We start from the raw sequence: 22,125 nt of genomic DNA on the forward strand, positions 1-22,125 counted from the left end.
AGAGTGCACAGCACAGCGTCCTCGATTGCTAGGAGGGGCTTCAGCTAGGCCTAGGATGTGGATGGACACGGAATACAGCAGATCGTTCTCCAGACAGGACTGTTCAGAGCTGTGGTGTGGCCGTGAGCCTGAGAAGGACCCAAACTCTGTTTAGCTAGAACAGGTCTGTGCAACTCTCTGGGCTGTGTGTGAGGCTGAACAGTGGAGAAGCAAGATGGTGCTGGGGGTAGGGGGACACTGGTGGCCCCACCGTGCTAGCCAGGTAACTTCAGTGAATGTCAGGATCCATGGGGAAGGAGGTGAGGTCCCAAGGGCCGTAGCCCACTCTACAGGCTTTCCCTAGACACCTCCACCAGCCGGTTCTCTGTATCTGCCGGTCAAGGAGGACCTGGATCTTTGAGGAGTGGTCCCATTCCTTGGGCCTATTCGAGAATGCGCTTCAACTCAGGATCCCTTGGACCTTTGGGGAGCGGTACGGGGAACAGCCAAGACAAGCCTGAGGCTCTGCGTTGCCCTCTGCTGGTCTCTGGGTGCAGTGCCCGCGGCCTAGCGGTCTGCTGCCCTCTGCTGGACAGGAAGCCAGGCTGGGCGGGGACCCAGGCTGCAAAAGAGGGCGCGAGACCTAGCTCCGGGTAGAGCCGCGGGGCTAGCGCGCCTTCTCCCGGGTCTCCCGGAGCTTCCCGGCCGCCAGGATGTAGGCTCTCCGGGGATGCGCAGACAATTCCGAGGAGAGAGTACAAGGCGCAGGCAGGACTGGGGCTCCTGGCCTGACCATTCCCACGCCGTCCTCCAAACAACCCTGGTCTGGGGGAACCTTGCGGGTTCACGTACGTGTGTCGGTTCCCCATGGCAGTGTGCAGTGACCCCAGTGAACACGTGTGAACACACGCGCTCCCAAGTACACGCAAGTAGCTACACGCGAGGGTGCGCACACACACACAAGAGGACCACAGATGGGACTCCCGGGGCCCCCGCTGGCCTGGACCGGGAGGGGCGCGGCCGTATGCTGGGCTGGAGCACGGGGACGCTGCCCGCCCCCCGCCGCCCCCCCTACCCCCATCCCCCAGCCCAAGGCTGACGCGTCCGTAGCTCGCTCCCCCTTGCCAGTTTCGCTGCCCCATTCAAGCAGGGCGGTGGTCGGGCGCTCCTCGCTCTCCGCCCCCTTCTCTGAAAGGAGCAGAGCTCCCCACCTTACCTCCCCCCTCCCTCGGTTTTGCGGCCGCGCCTTCTCCTCCCCCGCCCGGCTCCCGCCGCTCGCTCTCTCTCTCCCTCCCTCGGTCCCTCCTCCCTCCCAGGCTCGCTCCTCGCTGCTCGCGCTCCCTCCCCGCGCCGCGGCAGAGCGCGGAGCCCGGGCGGGAGCCGGCGCGGGAGCCGGAGCGGGCGGCCGGCGACAGCGCAGGCGGCGGCGGCGGCGGGTCGTGGTCCCGGTCCCGGAGCGCGCGGAGTCCCCACCCGCGCCGCTCCGGTTCCTCTCCAGACGCGGGGCTCCTAGCAGCATGCGCGGCCGCTGCCCGCCGGCCTCAGCCCTGGCCCCGGCCCCGCTGCGGAGCGCGCCCGGCCTCGACCCCGGCCCCAGCGGCAGAGGTGGCGGCGGCGGCGGCGGCTCCAGGCCGGCCCGGGGCGCAGAACTAGACTCGTAGAGCCCGCGACGCGCGTTCTGAGCGCACCCTCCCCTCCGCCCGCGGGGGCCGCGGCCTCCCGCCACCCCACTCCCGGGCCCTTGCCCGGCCCCGGCTTGGCTCCCGCCCGCGTGGGGCAGACAGACGGACGGCTAGCCCCGCGAGGGCGCGCGGTCTGCCGGGCGGAGGTGTCGGGCGAGGAGGAGGAGACGGAGGAGGGGGCTGGGCAGGGGCTGGGGCCCGGCGAGGAAGACATGCGATTGGTGACCGAGCCGAGGGGACGGACGGCGCGCCCGAAATGCAGGTGAGCCCGGCGGCCGAGGCCCAGCCCCGAGTAGGCAGCCCCGCGGCGAGCGCCCCTGGGGCCGCCGTCGGCCCGGGCTGTGCCCTCTTGGGTCTGTGGGGCACCCCGGCGTCTCCCAGACCCGCTTCGGGGGCTCAGATCTGACCGCACCCCTGAAGCCTCAGAAATGAAGCTTTCCCGCTCCTCCCACGGCAACAGATTCCAGGTTGGCTAGCTGGGACCCCGGAGCTGGGGAGGGGTCCCCGTCCTGCTCGTCCTCTGTCCCTCCTCCCATCCTGAGCACTGGGCGTCCTGGAAGGTAAGCCCCCTGTTCAGCACTGGGTGACTGCCTCTTACCGTAGACCCCAGACACCCCCAGGCAGCCCGAACCTGCTCCAGGCACCCCTGTGGATGCCGGTGGATGCAGGTCAGGGACCAGGTTTCTTCATGGGTACCGGGCTGGGCGCCACCCGGCTCCCCTAATGGTTAGGAGCAGCCCCTTTCCAGCTCCTGCCCAGTGAGGGGGAGGAGAGGGGAGACCGGGGGTTAGAGGAATGAAGGAGAGGGTGTTGGGGTTGAGGGGGACCCGGGAACCATTGAGGGGCCTCCCCTTTGTCTTCAGCCCCAGCTTCTCACTCCCTCCTGCCCCACTTTCCATTCTGAAGCACAGCTGGTGACAGGTGGGACCCGGCTGAGAAGGAAGGGGCCTCCTTCTCTCCCCCACCTCGGTAAGGTGGTCTGTGGGCTTCCTACTCCCCTGGCACCTCCAGGCGAATCCCACGTAGAGGAGGGGTGGGGCCAGGCCCAGTGGGCAGTCCCCTCCTGTCTCTTGCCCTGAGTCTCAGCCCAGCTCCATTCAGCCCTGGTTGTACCGGCATCTCCTCTTTGTTCTCAGAGGTCCTGGGGTCAGGGTGGGGGAGTTGGGGCATCTGGGAGGTGGGCAGCAGCTCTGCCTTGGAGGGGTGGAAGGGCAGGAAGCCCTGAGGTGGGGGCAATACCATCTGGGCAAGCCCCTTCCCTGCCACCCAGCCCTCCCTCAGCCCTCCTGTGCTCTTGGGGCCGGAGGGTGCGCAGCCCTGCCTGGCCCGTGGCTCCGGCTCAGCCCTGCTGGTCATTATGCCGATGGCTTCAGCACCGGTGCCTCCCATGCCCAGGGAGCAATAAGCCTGGGCATCCAGGCTTCCCCACACCCAGCGAGGAGTGCTGTGCGGGAAGGGAGGGTCAGCTGCTCCCAGACCCTTTGTCCTTGTGTGGCCAGGAGGGGCTGAGTGCTCACACCTCTGGGGAAACACCAGCACCCAGTCTGCTGGGACAGGTTGCCTGCCCTTCCTGGCTTCTCCCCATGGCCTGAGGTGGGAAACAGGGATTAGGGGGCAGGAGGGTGAGGCCAAGAACTCCTTGGAACCCAGATAGGGGCACCGGGCAGCACCCAGCGGCCCCTCCTGGGGCTCCTTGGGGTATTCTGGTTGTCTCCGCCCCCTCTCCCACTCCCTGCCAGTTTAAGTGTAAGGTGGGCTTTGGGTAGGGCTTGGTCAAGGCGGCAGTACTCCCCCGTCCCTGGAGTTAGAGTGGATTCCCAATGCAAGGGGCTAGGTTTGGGGGGATGGCTGGGTGCTCAGGGCCATCATAGTCTGTGGGGCAAGGGCAGTAATCTTCTTTGATCAGTTTCTCCAGCCCCTGCCTCTGAGCACCCATTTTTCCTATACTAGATATTATTTTCTAAGACCCAAATTCCAGCGGGATACCAAAAAAAAAAAAAAAGTCTTGTGAGGTGGGTCATTGTTCAGCATAAAGCCAGACAGGATCCCTGGTACCAGTGATGGTTCATCTGGTCTGCTCTCTGGGTGCCACCGAAGCAAATGGTGAGCGGGTGATGACTGGGTCTGGAGGGTGGGGAAATTCATTCCTGCTGAGAAATGAGACAGTGCAGTGATTTGCACAGGGTCCTGAGGAAGCCTGAGGCAGTGTGTCAGACATGGGGTTGAGGAAGTGGGTCCTATGGGGCTAGAGAAGGGCAAGGGAGGCCATAGGTGGTGGTTTCAGAGCCAGAGCCTTGGTTTTCCTGGCTGGGGTCTCTTAGTTTAGCTCTCGCGTGTGTAGCAGTCTATGGAAGGTTGGTGGCCTTCCAGCCTCAGGGACCTCCCGCCTCTTGATGGCTACCTACCGATGGCTCTCTGTCTCATTCTCACCTGTCTCTTTACATATCCCTCCATCTCCTGGCTTGCTTCAGCATTTCTACCTAGAAGGTCTTCTCTTCTCCCGGCCCCTCCTCTAGGAAGCCTCCCTGACTGCTCCCCATCACTGACCCTCTTCCCCCAGTCACCCACAGTACCTGGTCTGCACCTAATATTGTACCAGTTCATCCATACATTTATTCTGCACATTCCGGCTGAGAAGCCTGCTCTGCTCTGGACTAGACCCTCCCATGGCCCCCATGGATTGACTTGAACACGTTGGGCAATCCTGTACCCAGCCCCAGGGCTCCCCTGCCTGGCCTCTAGGATAGGGAAGATTCTGGGAGGCACCAGGGAGCAGTTGGTTCTGGTGGCCAAAACCACCTGAAGGAGACACAGTATCTTCAGCCTGTGGACGGCAGAGGTGGGGGACGTCAAGGGTGCCCCAGGCAGGGCTGGGGAGGCCCCAGCAGGGCATTCAGTAATACACGTGGGTACTCATGGGATTCGTTCCTGGGGGGCTGCGGCGGTCAGGGGTCCTCCAGGAAGACAGAGGGGCTGGGTGTCTCTTGAGGCAGTAGAAGATTTGGCAGAGACATAAAGAGCAGGATTCTAGAACCAGGGACGGCTTTTTGGTAGAAAGAGTGTGGGAAGGCAAGTTCATTTCCAAATGCATTTGAAGCATGCTGCCCTTTGCTTCTGTGTTGAGTGACTATCCTTGGGCTCTGTGGACCCAGTAGAGCTGTTTTGACAACAGTCCTCTCCTCGTGTGTGCTCAGTTCCCTCAATGTCATTTTATCGTGAGGCTGTTGAGTTTGGTCCCTGGAAGCAGATGCCTGGGTTCAAATCTCAGCTCTCCCACTGCCTACCTCTATGACTCTGAGCAAGTTATTGATACTTAATCTTTTGGGCCTTGGCCTCCTTATCCATAAGTGAGGATAACAGAGGGCCGTTATGAAAACTGTGTGTGTTCATATGCACAAAGCATTTAGAAGAGTATACAGTAAATTCTCCAGAACTGCTAGTTACTCCTAGTATTAGTGATGTACTCTCTGTCTTAACCTTGTAGGTGGTACACAGATTTGATTTTATAGCTAAGAAAAAATGGAGAGCCAGAGAGGCAGAATGACTTGCCCCCAAATCCCCAGCTTACAAGCATGGGGCTCAGTCTAGAATGCCTTCTTCCTGACCTCTGGTCTGGGACTCCTGCTCACTGGTGCAGGCATGGCCTGTTAATTAGTTAATATATTTAGTATTACTACTACTACTAATATAATGAATATCATGACCCTCCTCCCAACCTGAACACTACCATTTTAATAACAATATACAGCTGCTGTGTTTCTTCTCATCTCATCCCTTGGTAACCACTACCCTAAATGATCTATTTAGTATTCCCTTGCCTTTTAAAAATCATAGTTTAATATACAGAAATTGTTCCATTTTAGTTATTTTTGAACTCTGTAAAAGGAACATGAAACTGTGCCATCCTCTGGAATTTGCTTTTTTCTTCGGAGTTGTATGCCTAAGCTTCATCTATATTGTTGCAAATAATGATAGGTGTAGTTCGTTCATTTTCACTGGTGCATAATGTTCTGTTGTTTGCATTTATTCTTCAGTATATTTATCCTTCTTCTATTAATGGGCATGTGGGCTGTTTCCCTTTTTGCTCTTGCAAACAATACCACGGTGAACTTTCTGGTCCCTCCCCTGAGACAACATGCAGAGCGTCTCGGGGCACACAGCTAGGAGCAGAATTGCTGGGCTATACGTTGTGTTCACTGTCAGCTTTACTAGGAAATGTGCCGCAGTGCTTCCCAAATTGGTTGGGCCATTAATGCCTCCCCCAGCAGGAGATGAGTATCCCCATTATTCCCTGCACTCACCCACACTCGATATGGCCAGACATCTTAAAAAAAAAATCTTTCATTTATTTTTGGCTGCGCTGGGTCTTCATTGCTTTTGTGCAGGCATCTCTCTAGTTGTGGTGAGTGGGGGCTGCTCTTCGTGGCAGCGCGAGGGCTTCTCACTGTGGCAGCTTCTCTTGTTGCAGAGCACAGGCCTTCTTACAGGGATGTCCCAGACATCTTGAATTTTACTGACTGAATGAGTGTAAAATGATTTTATGTTACGGCCTTGATTTGCATTTCTGAAATTCACAGTTTCTAGTGTATGAAATGGGGGTTGAGATAGGCAACCGCCAGTGGGTAATGGATGCTCACTAAGCAATCATTCCCTTTGCACCTCAGTTTCCCCAGGTATTGAGATGTTGTCCATACAAACCCCGAGCTCAGGGATGGGGAAGAACAGTCAGGGAGTTCTCCCCAGTGGGTGAGAATGAAGGAGGAACAGGGAGCACTCAAGTCCCTGCGGATTTAGAGCCAAAGGAATCCTGGCGGCACTGTGTTCACCCACCGGATGGGCAGGGTGGTCCCAGCTCGGGAAGTAGAGGGAGAGTTTGCTTCATCATTTTAACAACGCAGAGCACCCTGATAAACCCCTGGCACCTGGTGTGGGGCTTGGCCTGGCTGAGTGCTCAGTAAGAGTTTGGTGACCCGAGGAATGAACTCATGTATCTGTGTTCCTCCGTTCCCACCTCCTTGGAAAGTCCTCCCTGATTGCCCCTGCCCTCTGAGCGAGTGAGGGGTGGCTGAACAAGGTGGCTCCTGGGCATTTGCAAGGCCCCCAAGCCCCGGCCTGCCCTCAGGGGCTGAGCCGCGCGGGGCTGGCAAGCTAATTTGGAGTGGCTCCCTCTACCAGCCTGGTGCACCAACAATTGATTCCGCACTGCTTTCCCCGCCTGGGCCCGGGCCCCTGGAGCTGGTTAGAGACGAGCGACGGGGCTGGCGGAATAATTATGCCTATTTCATGTGACACCCAAATTGATTGCCGCCAGGGTGACATTACCAGGGCATTGTTCCTCGTCTCCAACCTCTTATTACATGTTATTAGGGTGTGTGGTGTGTGTGTGTTTTTCTATTTTTTCCCATTTCGGGGAATTAATCTCTCTCTACCACCTCCTCTGCTTCCCTCTGCGGGGAACCTGCTCATGGCTCTGGGAGTGGAGTGGGTGGGAGCCCAGGCAGCAGGCTCCCTCTGTCTGGTCCAGCATGGGGCTGCAGATGAGGCTGGGGACCTGGCCGTGTCAGCTCTCTTGACTAGGGTGTAAGGTGGGGGTATCTCAGAGCTAAGAGGGGCTGCTGAGGTGTGGGCCCAGCAGAGAAGACTTCCTACAGTGCGTCTGGTCCACAGTCTCTGCTTGCATACCTCTCATGACAGTCTGCTCACTCATTATCTTCCAAGGCACATCTTCCAGGCTGAGCCTTCTGATCTTCCATTTGATTTGTTGTACTGAGCTGAATGGGGCTTTCCCGGTGGCTCAGCGGTAGAGAAGCTGCCTGCGATGCAGGAGCCACAGGAGACAGGGGTTCGATTTCTGGATTGGGAAGATCCCCTGGACGAGGGCATGGCAACCCACTCCAGTGTTCTTGTCTGGAGAATCCCCATGGACAGAGGAACCTGGTGGGCTACAGTCCATAGGGTCACAACGAGTCGGACGGGACTGAAGCAACCTAGTGCGCATGCGCTGAACTGAATGGCCCTCCTCTGTGACTCCAGGCAGGGTCTTCGCTCCGCCCTATAGGCCTGCACTGGGCCCTTTGCACCCTCTGCTTTGCAACCTGAGAGATTTGCAGAGATGCCCGGGCCCTCCCAAGTTTGGGCTTCTCATGAACACACAGCCAGGTGATGGCATCAGTTGTGACTGGGCAGAACTTGATACTGAAATTAGTATATATACTGGGTTGGGAAAATAGACTTTGGCAAGAGGTTGGCCAAGATTCAGTTGAACAGAGAGGGCTTTGAACAGTCAGTGCCAAGAGAAGGCAAGCGTTTTTATTTATAGTTTGCCTGTCCCATGTTATAAATACCTCACTGGACCTTGGTTTGTGATGTACTGGGGGGTTGTTTTTAAGTCTTTTCCAGGGCAAAATAAATGCAAACTTTCATCTGTCCCTGACCTGGCCACACCATGAATGGAGAGGCTAGGGTGTTACGGAGAGAAGGTGGCTGCCATCAGGAGGCTGGGCCTCTTCCCTAACCCCAACCCCGAGGTGCTGTGGGACCTTGGACAAGTCAGTGATGCTCTCAGGCCTCAGTTTCCTCACTTGAGTGATGGTCTCTAGAGTTGTCGTGCCTCTTGAGTTAGACAATCTCAGAGACCTTTGGCAGCTAAATTAATGTCCTGGAGTCTCAGTTTCCTCATCAGTAGAATGGGGCTAATGGTACTTCCATTACAGGGTATGTGGTGAGGGTTGGTGGGTCAGTCTGCAAAGTATTTAGTTGCTGTGCTGCATATAAATGTCTCTTCCCTTCCTTCTCCTCGAATTCTCTGCCCCCAGCCCTATGAGAGCAGTTTCAACCCTGCCCTTCCCTTTTCTAAATGGGTTTAGGACCCCAAGACATAAAGCCACTTGCCCGCGACTGTGTAGCTCAGCAGCCCTGAATCTGATTTGGAGAGAGGCAGTATATGAGAATGGTCAGGACCAACAGAACCTCTTTGTGACCTTGAGCGAGTTACACAACTTCCTTGTGCTTCTATCTTTTCCATCTGCACAGTGGGGACAGTAACAGGACCTACCTCAGCAGGTTGTGGTGAGGGGAAATTAATTTTCATAGGTAAAGTACTTGGAATAATGCCCAGCACACCGAAAGCCCTCTATTAGGCTTTCGGTGTGCTGGGCTTTTCTAGTCGTCGTCATCATCATCATCATTGTTTTTATGAGGTCTCTGACCTTCAGACCCCACAATTAGATCCACCACTTCCCTCAGCTCTCCCGTCTCCACCCTGGGTTTCTCAGGCTGTGACCTCCCCACTCTCTCAAACCCGAGGTTGGTGACCCTCCCAGGGAGGGACTGGCTGGTTTTCAGACCTCCAGTGCCTGAAATGCACCAGCCTGAGATGTTCCCAAGGTAGACGAGCCTCCAAGACTGGAGCACTGGGAGAGGGCCCTGGGTCCCCCACAAAGCCGGGTTGGAGGGGGAGGGCGGCATTGAGGGGAGGTGAGGAAGGTGTGTCTGCTAAGCACCTCCCAAGGGGCCCCTGGCCTGGGTGGTGGAGGGGGCCCAGGTACTTCAGGGGCACCTTCCTGTCCCTGAAGGTCTGAGTAGGCATCCAGGCCTGGAGAGAGATGAGAAGGGAGGTTTGGGGGTGCATGACCTGCACTTTCTTTGAGCCCCATCAGGCCGCCACATGGGTGCTTGCCTGCCCCTCCTCAATTCTGGGATAGTGCCAGGCCAACCAGGAGTGCTGTCCACTCATGTAGGCCCGCAGCAGACAACATGGATGCTTCCCAGAATCAGTGGTTCCCTCCTGCCACCCCCAGGCTGGCTCTCTCACCTCCGAACAACCCTGTGGAAGGACAGGTGGAGTCCAGAGTGGTCCAGGACTCAAAGACCACACGGTAGGGCAGGGTGCCCTGGCCAGAGCCCTGGCTAGGGACCTGTGAGCCCAGGACCATTTGCGCACCCAGAAGTGGCCCTGCCTCACCCTGGCTCCTCCCCACCCAGCCAGCAGGTCCGGGATGGCAAAGCCTATATATAGAAGCCTTTAAACACTAAAATGCTCTGACAATTAAAATTCATAATTTATCCCGCAAATGGCCTGGGGTTGTGAGCTGGCCGGAAGGCTGGCAGCTCTCGAGACCAGCTGTGCTTGGAGGGGCAGGCGATGGGGTGGGCAGGAGCATCCCTGCCTTAGGTGGCACAGTCTTTGCCCAGGGCCATACAGGGGCAGCTGCCCTAGCAAATGGGCAGGCAGCCACACTGTGCCCAGGCAGCACCCTCCAGCCCGGCTGTGGCTGAGAGGCCAGGTGAGCACCTTTGGGAGCGTACCTGGGAGATGGGGCTGGTGGCAGTGGCAGGAGGAGGGACTATAGGCTCAGACACCCACACAGGCCACACAGGTGCCTGTGCACGCACGCACACACACACACACATGTGCACACACACACACATACTGGGGGCCCAGCAACTCTTTGCTGGAACCAAGAGCTAGAGGAAAATAAAGAATTATACATGACAAAGGACATGACCTCAATTTTCTTTCAGGTTGATTTTTCTCTCCCGGGGGGGTGGCAGCTGAAAGAGGAGAGGGAGAGGGAAAGGGTGGGCTGACCAGCCTGGGAGGAGACAGATGGATGGATGCACAGCTGAGGTTCAGCTGCCTGCCTGCCAGCCTCAGTCGGTCCTGATTTCTCCTGCCAGAGCTCAGCCTGGGTGCTCACCCCTCCTCTCAGAGTTTCCTGTGTCCCTACCCCCCTGTGCCGGGAGGCAACCCTTGCCCTCCCCCGGCGCTCAGCAGAGCCCTGCAGGATTAGACTGGCCAGGGAAGACCAAGTTCCCCCCATTAGCAGCTCACACCTTAAGCCATTATCAGCCATTCACACCTCAGCAGGGATTAGCCCTGGAAAGGCAGAATGGAGGATCTTTAAAAGGAATCCAGGGACCTGGTTCAGGATTTGGGGTAGGAGAGAAGCAATTAGGAGCCCTCAGATGCTCTCAAAGGTTCCAGGACATCAGTTGCCTCCTCCCTGCACATCTTTGCCCTCACCGTTCTCTTGGCTGAAAATGCCACCCCTTCTGCCCCCGACTTGGCCGGTGGAAATGTGTCTGGGTTTCAGCCTGACACCTTCTCCCTGAGGCCTCTATAAAGAGCCGAGACCAGGAGTTAGGAGCTGTCCTGGGAAGCTGGCCCAGCAGCTGTGGTGGGGGCAGGAGGCCCTCTGTCCCTTGAAGCTGGGCCTGGCACTCCTGAGCTGTATCAGCCTCAGCCCTGCACTGTGGACTGTCCATCTGGGGGACCCAGAAGTCGGGGGCGGGCAGCAGAAGCTCCAGCAGAGGGAGAAAGGGACAGAGGTCAGCACATCAGCAGGGTCTGGTGGGGGGGCACCCGAGATCCAGAGGGAATACCCCCTCCCGGAGGTGATCCCTTCTTCCTGGGGACTTGCAAAGAGTGGCTTGGGGTGAAACACCCCTGAGCTGGATTCTGAAGGCTGAGCAGGAGGCCTCCAGGCATAGGCAGACAGTCTACCACGGCTGTGGGACAAGGCTCCAGGACGGTGCGGCCCTCGGGGGCTTTCCAGACGGGCCTCACTCCAGCCCCACATTACCCTACTTTCAGCCACGTGGTCATGGCTGCCTCTGAACGGGCACACTTACCACAAATGTGCTCTATCATTTCATGAAATGGATCCAGCTACTCTGTGTCCTGGAGCTGAAAACAAAGAAGGGACTTCAGAGAGGCAGGGATTTGGGGACAGGGCAAGTCACGAAGAAGCTAGACCCTGACCTGCCCCCAGCCTTCGGTGACCCTGCATAAGTCCCTTTCTGAGTAACTGACCCACCTTGTGGTGGTGCAAACAGGATGTGCTCATGGCCCAGGACTTTGACCAGGTGGCGCTAGTGGTAAAGACATTGACACTGACATTGAAGCCACTCAGTGGTGCCCGACCCTTTGTGACCCCATGGACTGTAGCCCACCAGGCTCCTCCGTCCATGGGATTTTCCAGGCGAGAGTGCTGCAGTGGGTTGCCATTGCCTTCTCCAGGAGATCTTCCGACCCAGGGATCGAACCTGGGTCTCCCACATTGTAGGCAGACGCTTACAATGAGCCACCAGGGAAGAACCTGCCTGCTAATGCTGCAGATGTAAGAAACACAGGTTCGATCCCCAGGTGGGGAAGATCCCCTGGAGGAGGGCATGGCAACCCACTCCAGTACTCTTGCCTGGACAATCATGTGGACAGAGGAGCCTGGAGGGCTACAGTCCACGAAGTTGCACTGAGTCGGACATAACTTAGCCCGCACACAGGAAAGGGGAGTAGAGCTGAGCGGGGCCCCGAGGCAGACTCTCTGAAGCCCTCAGTCTCCTGTCCCAAGTCTGTCTCCCTCCTCCCTCCCTCCTGCTGCAGACCCAGCCTGAGGAATGCAGGGTGGCAGGACAAGACAAGATGGTACATAACAGCCTCATTCCGCAGTGAGGGAGCAACCTGTCACAGCTGCCCCGGGCCACACAGCCAGGCTGAGGACCCAAGGGACCACGCATCCTGGGGAGGCAGTGGGCACCTCCATGGTGAGGGATCTCATGTCTGCGTGTGCTGGGGATTTCCCTGCGGTCCCTGAGGAACACTGAGTGGGAACACCATGAAACATTGATACTGTAAACCAAAAATAACTGAACCTTCCCTCCTGTGCTGCAGTCGACCCCAAATTAGGTGAGATTCTAGCATAGACAGTGGCAGCAGGCAAAGGAGAATGGTATGGTGGGGAAACACTGAAAAAATTCAGTGTGTTCAACATACCATTTTCTGAAAGTTGGGGAAAGGGCTTTGTCTGATTTAAGGGGCAAGGTCATACCCCACTGGGTTAGCGGGTAAAAAAATCCACGCAATGCAGGAGACCCAGATTCGATCCCTGGGTTGGGAAGATCCCCACCCCAGTATTCTTGCCTGGGATATCCCATGGAAGAGGAGCCCAGCGGGCTACAGTCTATGGAGTTGGAAAGGGCCTGACACAACTGAGTAAGCACACGACACGTGGACACAGATGTACCTATTTTCAGCTACCTAAGTTCCAGTGCCTTCCCTCGGCCTTGCGCTGGGACACGCCCGCTCCTCCTCCGGCTCTGGCCTGGCCTGTGTGTCTGAAAGAAGTCCTGTTTCACTCATGGTAACTTGGCACAGGCAGCCTGACCCGCAGGAACAGGAGGCTCTGCTGCCTCCTGGCTTTGGAGCCAAGTCAGAGTCAGATGTATTCCCTTTTGGAAGCCTCCACCTTTCTCATCTGTAAAATGGACACGAAATATCTCTTTGAACGCTGGGTGAGGGTTTCTAAGACGGTGTGGATAAAGCCTAAAACCTGGCCTGTAGCAGGTGGCCTGCAGCTGCTAGTCCCACCCCTTCCCTAAGTGCAGGCGTCTGATCAGTTTCCATGGGTCACGCTGCGTGTGTGGTAGTGGCATGCCCACACCCCCAGGGGCCTCAGATGCTGCCTTAGGAGACAGAATGACCCCTGACCTCTCTCAGGGGTTTTCCAAGTCCACCCATGGGTCATCCCATGCCGCTTCAGTCTCCAGCAGCTGCTCCCTCCAACCCTGAGCCGCAGGATGTGTGCTTGGTTGCTCACCTGTGTCTGACTCTCTGTGACCCGATGGACTGTAGCCTGCCAGGCTCCTTTGTCCATGCAGATTCTCCAGGCAAGAATACTAGAGTGGGTTGCCATGCCCTCCTCCAGGGGATCTTCCCTACCCAGGAATCAAACCGGGGTCTCCTGCACTGCAGATGGGTTCTTTACCAGCTGAGCTAGCACAGAGCCCCAGGGGAACAGCCCCAATGGGAGGCCCCAGCTAGGGATGCCACCCTCAGATAGATCCTTCCAGCCCCTATAGAGCTGCATTTTGGGGTCTGAGCCCCTACTGCTCTTCATTCCCTACATGGGTTTGCAGATGTTGTTGACTTTTTAGCTGGAGAAGATCCAACTTCTGTGAGGGAACCCTGGCATCCACACCTTGCCCACCACCCCTGTGCTGCACAGCTAGGGAAAAGGCAGAGAGGGGAGGAGTCCTCCAGGGCACTCAGTGGAGTGGCTGGTGTGGGGAGCAAGAGAGCCGGGGCACATCTGCCCCCAACGTGAGTGGCAGGCGGCCCTCTGCAGCACAGGTCTGATGGGGTTGGGAGGATACAGACAGGCTGCTGTGGGCTCTGTGCGCTGTGGCCGGGGCACGGCTCTCCTCTGCCTGCCCACCTGCCAGCCTCCCATGTTCATTTCCTTTGTATTTATTGGGCCAATTTTTAAACTCTTGCCCTTGTGGAAAGCCCCTCAGGGGGCAAGGATCCAAAATAAAACACTGATTAAAATGTATAAAACACTTCTCCTGGGCTGCTGCAGGAGTAACCAGCAGGATTGATGATGCCAGGGCAGGCGGGAGCAGCGTGTTGCTCACTCAGCAGGTTTGGTGACCCCCTCAGACACCAGCCTGCCAGCATCCCTTGACGACGGGGACCCCGCGGGGGTGTTAGATGGGGAGACCAGGCCCAGTGTGCTGTGCCAGCGTGGGAAGCCACCTTAACCCCTCTAGGCCTCAGTGTCCCCATCTTCCAGACAGTCACACACAAAAGGTGAGGCAAGAGGCAATTCGGAGGATTTGTCTTTCTGGAACTGTCCATTCCTTTGTGGGTGTAACTGCTAGGCCTGCCACCCAGGGCAATGCTGACCAGCTTTTTATCAACATATTTGAATCCCCCTGGTGTCTCTTTGCTCAGTGGACCCGCTCCAGGGTCAGCCTCATCAGAGTGACTTCAACCCCTCCAAAAACTCTCTCATGCACACACACTTCCTTCCAGAGAACGTTCAGTGGAATCTTTTCTGTGCCACACCTTGACCTGAGGCTGCAGACACACCATCTGCCCACAGGCACCTTACTGTCTTAGCAGGTGGGACAAATGCACCCATGACGGTTTGACCCAGTGTTAAAACATATGACACAGGAGAGGTGTCGAGTGCTGAAGCTTTGGAGCATATTTCCTTCTTTGCCCAGGTCACTAGGAAGCTCCAGCCTTTTACCATTACACAGGATTTTGTGTCATTCTTTCTTGACTGGCTTGCCTCCTTTAGCTTTATCTTCTTACCATCTTGTAATATCATTTTGCTGGCCATTGGCTCAAATCATTTTTAGAATGAGATGTGTTATACATCAGTTACATAATGTCATCACTAAAAAATGTAAGGTGCTTCAGAGTTGTGGGCAAGAGATGATTTTTGATTGAGTAGATCAAGGATGGCTTCATGGAGGAGATGGCCTTTGGGGTGGATGTCACAAAGGCTGCTGGGGCTGGGAGGCTGGGAGAGATCTCCAAAAGGAGCTGGCTTAGAGGCAGGAATGCACAGGATGAGGCTGGGATCCCTGGGTGGCTTCACTGGGGGGAAGGATGAGGCTGGGATGCCTGGGTGGCTTCACTGGGGGGAATGGTGGAAGAAGAGAGAGATGGGAAGGTTGAGACAAGGCAGTGGGGTCTTCAATGCCAGATTCTTGTCTGTATGAGGGTCTTACCAACATCTCAACGTACCCAGTGCACTCACTGCCCCAATTCTCTTTCTTTGGCATCCTCTCCAGCACCCCACCCACATCCGAGCCTGAGCCGGGTGCTAAAAGTCCTATTTACCTCTCCTGGTCCCCAGGCTCACACCACGCCAGCCCCAGCTGCCGTCCCAATTACTTATTGATCGTCTGCCAGGATGTTTGCTTTGCTGGTGGGTCACTGGAGCGTGTGTGACTGTGGAAAATGGCCTGATGGGAGTGGGTGGGGGAGGCCAAACCACAGAAAACTCTGGAGAGAGAATGAGAGGGGATGAGGGAAGTGGGGGTGGTGGACAAAGCCCTTGAGGATAACAAAACCTTGCAGATTTCATAACATGTCGGTGACACCAGGAACCCTCTCTGGTTAATCAGTCACTTAGTCGATCAACAACCAGGGAGCGCCTGTCAGTCCTGGGAGACCCTGGAGCACTGGGAAGTGGGTGGTGTCGCTGACGTCTGACAGAGCAGAGTTCTGGTCCCCAGTCTGCCTCCTCAACTGGCTGGGTGTCCTGGGGCAGCCGCAAGCTCTCCAAGCCCCAGCTGCCTTAAGGGTTGAAGTGTAGTGATGAACCTGCAGCTTTAAAAGTGGCGGCTGTGGGCAGGCATGGGGAGGAGCTTGGAGGGAGAGGGACGGGAGAGGCCCTGAGCTGGGGCAGAGATGGGATCCTCCCTACCCGAGCATCCCCTTCCTGCCGGAGCATCCCCTTCCTGCAGTGAGGCCCCTCCGGGTCATGGGTGTGGGCTGTGTGGATGGCAGCAGAGCCCCGAGGGTGCCAGGCTGGGTGGGATGGATTTTCACTCCATGAACAAAAGGGCTTCAGCTCAGACTCCAGAGACCATCTGGTCTAACCTGTATTGTTCAGAGTCCAGACTAGTCTTCCCAACCCCCTAAGTACTCTGCTGGGCCAATTTCCCAGGGGGTGGAACAGAGATAGAGGAGGGAAGAGCTTTCTGGGCAGAAGTGGGAGCTAATGGCCTCTGAACTCACGAGGAGAGAGTAATTGTGTCTGGGGGGGTGAGTTCCTGCACACCCCTCACTCACACCACCTGCAGCCTCTCCTCAAGCGAATCTCCCTAGTCACCACCACCCAAGTCCTGCACATTCCTCAGGACCCAACTGTAAGAAGTCTCCCATCCCCAGTGCTACAATGTGGGGCTGCCTGTGCCGTCCTGGGCTCTGGGGGTCTGACTGCTCCCCCATCAGACAGGACTCTGGTACTCGAAAGACAGTGATTGGAACCTGGAGAGACAGACAGATGAAGCCTCATTGGGCAGGGGAGGGGCGGTGTTCTTTGGAGGGAAGTACACTTCCAACTGGGCATCAGAAAAAGCCGCTCAGAGCAGTGGACTCTGAGTTAGGCCTTGAAAATAGGGCTTCCACACGTGAGGGGGGCATTCCTGGAGGAAAGAAGAGCAGGATCCTGAGCTCAGGAGCCTGGGTGGGTCACCATGGGGACCTGGAGGACTGTGAGAATTACAGAGGTTCCCTGGGGAGGCCTCAGGGCTGGGTCCTGGCTTTCTGGAAGGGGGTGCCCTCCACTGATCCAGAAACCCCATGGAGAGCAGACTCGCAGACACTGGCAGGAACCACTGGGTATGCTGGTTGCCCAGGGTTCTTGGCTTCGGGCTCAGCACATTGTTGATAGGGAGGGGGCCGTGGTCCCTGTGCCTGGAAATGCTCAGGTTGAAGGCCAAGAGGATGGACCCCAGTAGCCTCAAAAGCCCTTTCCCAACTGGGGCCCAGATGTGCTGCTCTGTTGGCCATTCCTAGAGGGCTCAGCCTTTGAGCCCCTTTGAGCCCCTCTGTGAGCGCAGCTCAGCAGGTCTAGCTTTATCTCTGATGAGCACCAGGAGAAGCTGAAGCTCAGGGTGCCAGGTGGGGGGGTGGTGGTGGAATGCATGCTGGGAGTCCCATTGCCTATAAATGTAAAATGAAACGGAGGTGGATACAGCCTAGGGTGCCAATTCCAGGATCACCGGAAGTGACCTCACCCCTTCCATGAAGCCGCTGGATCCCAGGGATGTAGGACAGTCCTTTAGAAGGGCTCTGGGCCGGGTAAGGGGCAAGGAGGGGACAGCAGGAGCTCCTCTGGCTGGGTATCTGGACCTCACTGTGTTGACAACCCCGACAGGTGTCGTAGGCCACTCTGGACCCCTGCCTCTCTCTCTGGGTCAGGGACATCCTGTCAGGGGAGGAGGGCACAGAGGCACACAGGGCTCCGGGCAGGCAACCAACGAACAGTGTCCTCTAACCACCTCCTCTGTCCTGTGCTTGCTCCTGGCCGCAGGTGAGCGAGAGGATGCTGGCGGGGGGCGCAAGGAGCATGCCCAGCCCCCTCCTGGCCTGCTGGCAGCCCATCCTCCTGCTGGTGCTGGGCTCGGTGCTGTCAGGTTCGGCCACGGGCTGCCCACCCCGCTGTGAGTGCTCGGCCCAGGACCGCGCGGTGCTCTGCCACCGGAAGCGCTTCGTGGCGGTGCCCGAAGGCATCCCCACCGAGACCCGCCTGCTGGACCTGGGCAAGAACCGCATCAAAACGCTCAACCAGGACGAGTTTGCCAGCTTCCCGCACTTGGAGGAGCTGGAGCTCAACGAGAACATCGTGAGCGCCGTGGAGCCTGGCGCCTTCAACAACCTCTTCAACCTCCGGACGCTGGGGCTCCGCAGCAACCGCCTGAAGCTCATCCCCCTGGGCGTCTTCACCGGCCTCAGTAACCTGACCAAGCTGGACATCAGCGAGAACAAGATCGTCATCCTGCTTGACTACATGTTCCAGGACCTGTACAACCTCAAGTCGCTGGAGGTTGGCGACAACGACCTCGTCTACATCTCCCACCGAGCCTTCAGCGGCCTCAATAGCCTGGAGCAGCTGACGCTGGAGAAATGCAATCTGACCTCCATCCCCACCGAGGCGCTGTCCCACCTGCACGGTCTCATCGTCCTGCGGCTGCGGCACCTCAACATCAATGCCATCCGGGACTATTCCTTCAAGAGGCTGTACCGTCTCAAGGTGTTGGAGATCTCGCACTGGCCCTACCTGGACACCATGACTCCTAACTGTCTCTACGGCCTCAACCTGACGTCCCTGTCCATCACGCACTGCAACCTGACCGCTGTGCCCTACCTGGCCGTGCGCCACCTGGTCTATCTCCGCTTCCTCAACCTCTCCTACAACCCCATCAGCACCATCGAGGGCTCCATGTTGCATGAGCTGCTCAGGCTGCAGGAGATCCAGCTGGTGGGCGGGCAGCTGGCCGTGGTGGAGCCCTACGCCTTCCGCGGCCTCAACTACCTGCGCGTGCTCAACGTCTCCGGCAACCAGCTGACCACGCTGGAGGAGTCAGCTTTCCACTCGGTGGGCAACCTGGAGACCCTCATCCTGGACTCCAACCCGCTGGCCTGCGACTGCCGGCTCCTGTGGGTGTTCCGGCGCCGCTGGCGGCTCAACTTCAACCGGCAGCAGCCCACGTGTGCCACGCCCGAGTTCGTCCAGGGCAAGGAGTTCAAGGACTTCCCCGACGTGCTCCTGCCCAATTACTTCACCTGCCGCCGCGCCCGCATCCGGGACCGCAAGGCCCAGCAGGTGTTCGTGGACGAGGGCCACACGGTGCAGTTCGTGTGCCGGGCGGATGGCGACCCGCCGCCCGCCATCCTCTGGCTCTCGCCGCGCAAGCACCTGGTCTCGGCCAAGAGCAACGGGCGGCTCACGGTCTTCCCCGACGGCACGCTGGAGGTGCGCTACGCCCAGGTACAGGACAACGGCACGTACCTGTGCATCGCGGCCAACGCAGGCGGCAACGACTCCATGCCTGCCCACCTGCATGTGCGCAGCTACTCGCCGGATTGGCCTCATCAGCCCAACAAGACCTTCGCCTTCATCTCCAACCAGCCGGGCGAGGGAGAGGCCAACAGCACCCGCGCCACCGTGCCTTTCCCCTTCGACATCAAGACCCTCATCATCGCCACCACCATGGGCTTCATCTCTTTCCTGGGCGTCGTCCTCTTCTGTCTGGTGCTGCTGTTTCTCTGGAGCCGGGGCAAGGGCAACACAAAGCACAACATCGAGATTGAGTACGTGCCCCGCAAGTCGGACGCAGGCATCAGCTCCGCCGACGCGCCTCGCAAGTTCAACATGAAGATGATATGAGGACGGGGCGGGGGGCAGGGACCCCCGGGCGCGCCAGGCAGGGGGAGGGGCCTGGCCGCCCTCCGTGGGCTCCCCAGTCCTTCCCACCTCCTCCCGACCCCTCTGCACACACACTTTTTCTTCCTCCCACCCCATCCCCTGCTGCCCCCGCCGGCCATCACCGCCTGCCCTCTTCCTACCAGGACCTCAGAAATCCAGGCCTGGGGACCCCACCTACACAGGGGCACTCGTTGACAGACTGGAGTCGGAAGCTGACGAACCAACATGCGACACATTCAATAGTTCAATAAAAAAGTTATGAACTTCCTCTGTAACTTGGGTTTCAATAATTATGGATTTTTATGAAAACTTGAAATAATAAAAAGAGAAAAAAAAAGCTATTTCCTATAGCTAGTCGGAATGCAAACTTTTGACGTCCTGATTGCTCCAGGGCCCTCTTCCAACTAAATTTCTTGTTTTTTCTCTTCCTCCTCCTCCTCTTCCTCCTTTCTCTTCTCTTCCCCTGTGGGGAGGGATCACTCAGGAAAACAGGGAAGGAGGTTCCAGCCCCACCTGCCTGCCTGTTCACCCTGCCAGGGCAGTCACCAGGAGCAGATTGGTTGGTGGGTCTGGGCCCAGCTCTGGGCTGGCTGTTTGCAGAGAGCGGGTGGAGGGGACAGGGCTGCCCAGTGGGGATGAGGGCCTGTCTGCTGAGCTGCCAGGCAGCACTACTGCCAGGGGGCAGGGGGGCCTGGCTCGGGTGTGGCTGAGACTCTGGACAGGGGCTGGGGTCCTCTGAAGGACAGCACAGTCAGTGGAGAGAGCCGGGCACCGAGGCCTAACTCTGGTCCCAGCTCTATTGCCAACTTGCTGTGTGGCCTCAAACAGGTCATCAACCCTCTCTGGGCCTCAGCTGCCACATCTGTATAAATGGAAACGCTACTCCCCGCCCTGCCTACCTCACAGGGCTGTTGTGAGGAATTGATGAGATGATGTATGTGAAACACTTTGTAACCTGTAAAGCGCTGTGCACATGTGTGGGTGACTGTTCTCATTATGGTCATTATTATCTCACCGTGGGGGGCAGGGCTTCTAAGCGATCTCCATGGGGTCAGGGTTGGGGGCATGCCAGGGGTGGGCCACCTACATGGACTTCAGAGGATTTGCCCAGGACAGCTGCCCAGTGGGGACCACAAGCTTTGCCTGGATGGCCGGGGCTCTAGACCCCCAGGGGAGTCCTAAGCCCATGAGCATCATCACTTCCACACACTCTGGTGTCGGGTCCCCTGAGGCAGAAGCCCCTTGCAGCTGACCTGGACCTATCCAGGGACTGGGAACACCATCTCTTTCCAAGCCTTCTTTCCACAAGTGTTTATCAGATACCTGCTTGTGCCACTTCCCGTGTAGAGCACCCAGTCTTTGAGGCTGGAGAAGGCAGTTCTAGGGCTGTCCTGAGGACTGCCTGGACCCAGGTCACCACCCAAGTCTTGCCTCATCTTCCACCAGGCTTTACTCTGAGCTTACCCTGGGCTTTGAAGGGTTCCCAGTTTGGGATTGGGATCCACCTGCATGTGAGCTGACCAGGAGAGTCAGGAGCTCCCCATTCATTCACACCAAACCGAGGTCCTCCAAACGCAACCCTGGAAAGGGATGTTCTTGGAGACAGAAGTGCGAAGAGCCAGTAGCTCCTGCAGACCACATGCTCACCCCCCCGACCTCTGTTGGACAGGAAGGGGCCCCAGGTTCAGAGATGATTGCCTTTGCCCCTCCAAGTTTCCCCTTTCTCCTCAGGTACTCCTTGGATTCCGCCCCACAGGGCGACCCTGCTGCCGATTAACCCTCGGACTAGGGGAGAATCCAGCGATGCAGGAACCCATAGGCACAGGCTTAGCTGAACTCCCCCACCCAAGCTGGCATGAACGAGGTAGCAGCATGCCTGGGGAAAGTGACGGTGAAAGTTGCTCAGCCGTGTCCGACTCTACGACCCCATGGACTGGGGCCCGCCAGGCTCCTCTGTCCATGGGATTCTCCAGGCAAGAATACTGGAGTGGGTAGCCATTCCTTTCTCCAGGGCATCTTCCCAACCCAGGGATTGAATCCAGGTCTCCTGCATTGCGGGCAGATTCTTTATCATCTGAGCCACCAGGGAAGCCCAAAGGCATGCCTAGCAACTTCTAAACCAAGCCTCTGGTGGGATGGCAGGGTGAGCAGAGTCTGGCATGGAGTCAACGTCAGTCACTCATTCATTCAACTTACAGACATTCCCAAGAGCCGGCTCTGCTCCAGGCTCCCAGCTGGTGTGGTCTTTGTACACTGTACACATCTCCCAACCACCACCCTAGACTGGCCCTGGCTCTGGGGAAGCCTCAAGCCCTCTGAACTGTGGTTTCATCCCTGAGAAGAAATAGGACCCTCTCTCTCTATAGGACCCTAGGATGTTGGTGTGGAAAAGGTGGCTGGTCCTTGGGGGACCTGGAGCAGCCTAGACTAGTGATGATAAGACTCTGAGCTTTGAGGTCAGATCTGAGTTTGAGGTCCTATTCTCGCACTTACTAGCTGTTTGGATTAACCCCTCTGAGCCTCTTGGTCTTCTCATCTGTAGCATAAAGACAATCTTCTGCAGGTCATTAGGAGGTGAACTGAGGGAGCACAGGTATATTTGTTGGGTGATGTAATACCTGTGCTGTGGTAGGTTGCTTCAGGCATGTCCAACTCTTTGAGACCCCATGGACTCCAGCCTGCCAGGCTCATTTGTCCTTGGGAAATCTCCAGGCAAGAATACTGGAGTGGGT

The 22,125-nt window shown here is 57.4% G+C and overlaps 1 protein-coding gene across 1 annotated transcript; it reads left to right on the forward strand.

Annotated features, from left to right (window-relative positions):
* The first annotated feature begins 1,395 nt into the window (after window positions 1-1,395).
* LINGO1 (leucine rich repeat and Ig domain containing 1) lies at window positions 1,396-20,378 on the forward strand. The gene is made up of 2 exons (XM_040257274.1): window positions 1,396-1,923; window positions 17,498-20,378. The coding sequence occupies exons 1-2, from the start codon at window positions 1,918-1,920 to the stop codon at window positions 19,352-19,354; spliced, it is 1,863 nt and encodes a 620-aa protein (XP_040113208.1). The 5' UTR covers window positions 1,396-1,917; the 3' UTR covers window positions 19,355-20,378.
* Window positions 20,379-22,125: the final 1,747 nt, after the last annotated feature.

This window comes from Oryx dammah, unplaced genomic scaffold (assembly GCF_014754425.2).
Source record: "Oryx dammah isolate SB20612 unplaced genomic scaffold, SCBI_Odam_1.1 HiC_scaffold_16, whole genome shotgun sequence".
NCBI lineage: Eukaryota > Metazoa > Chordata > Mammalia > Artiodactyla > Bovidae > Oryx > Oryx dammah.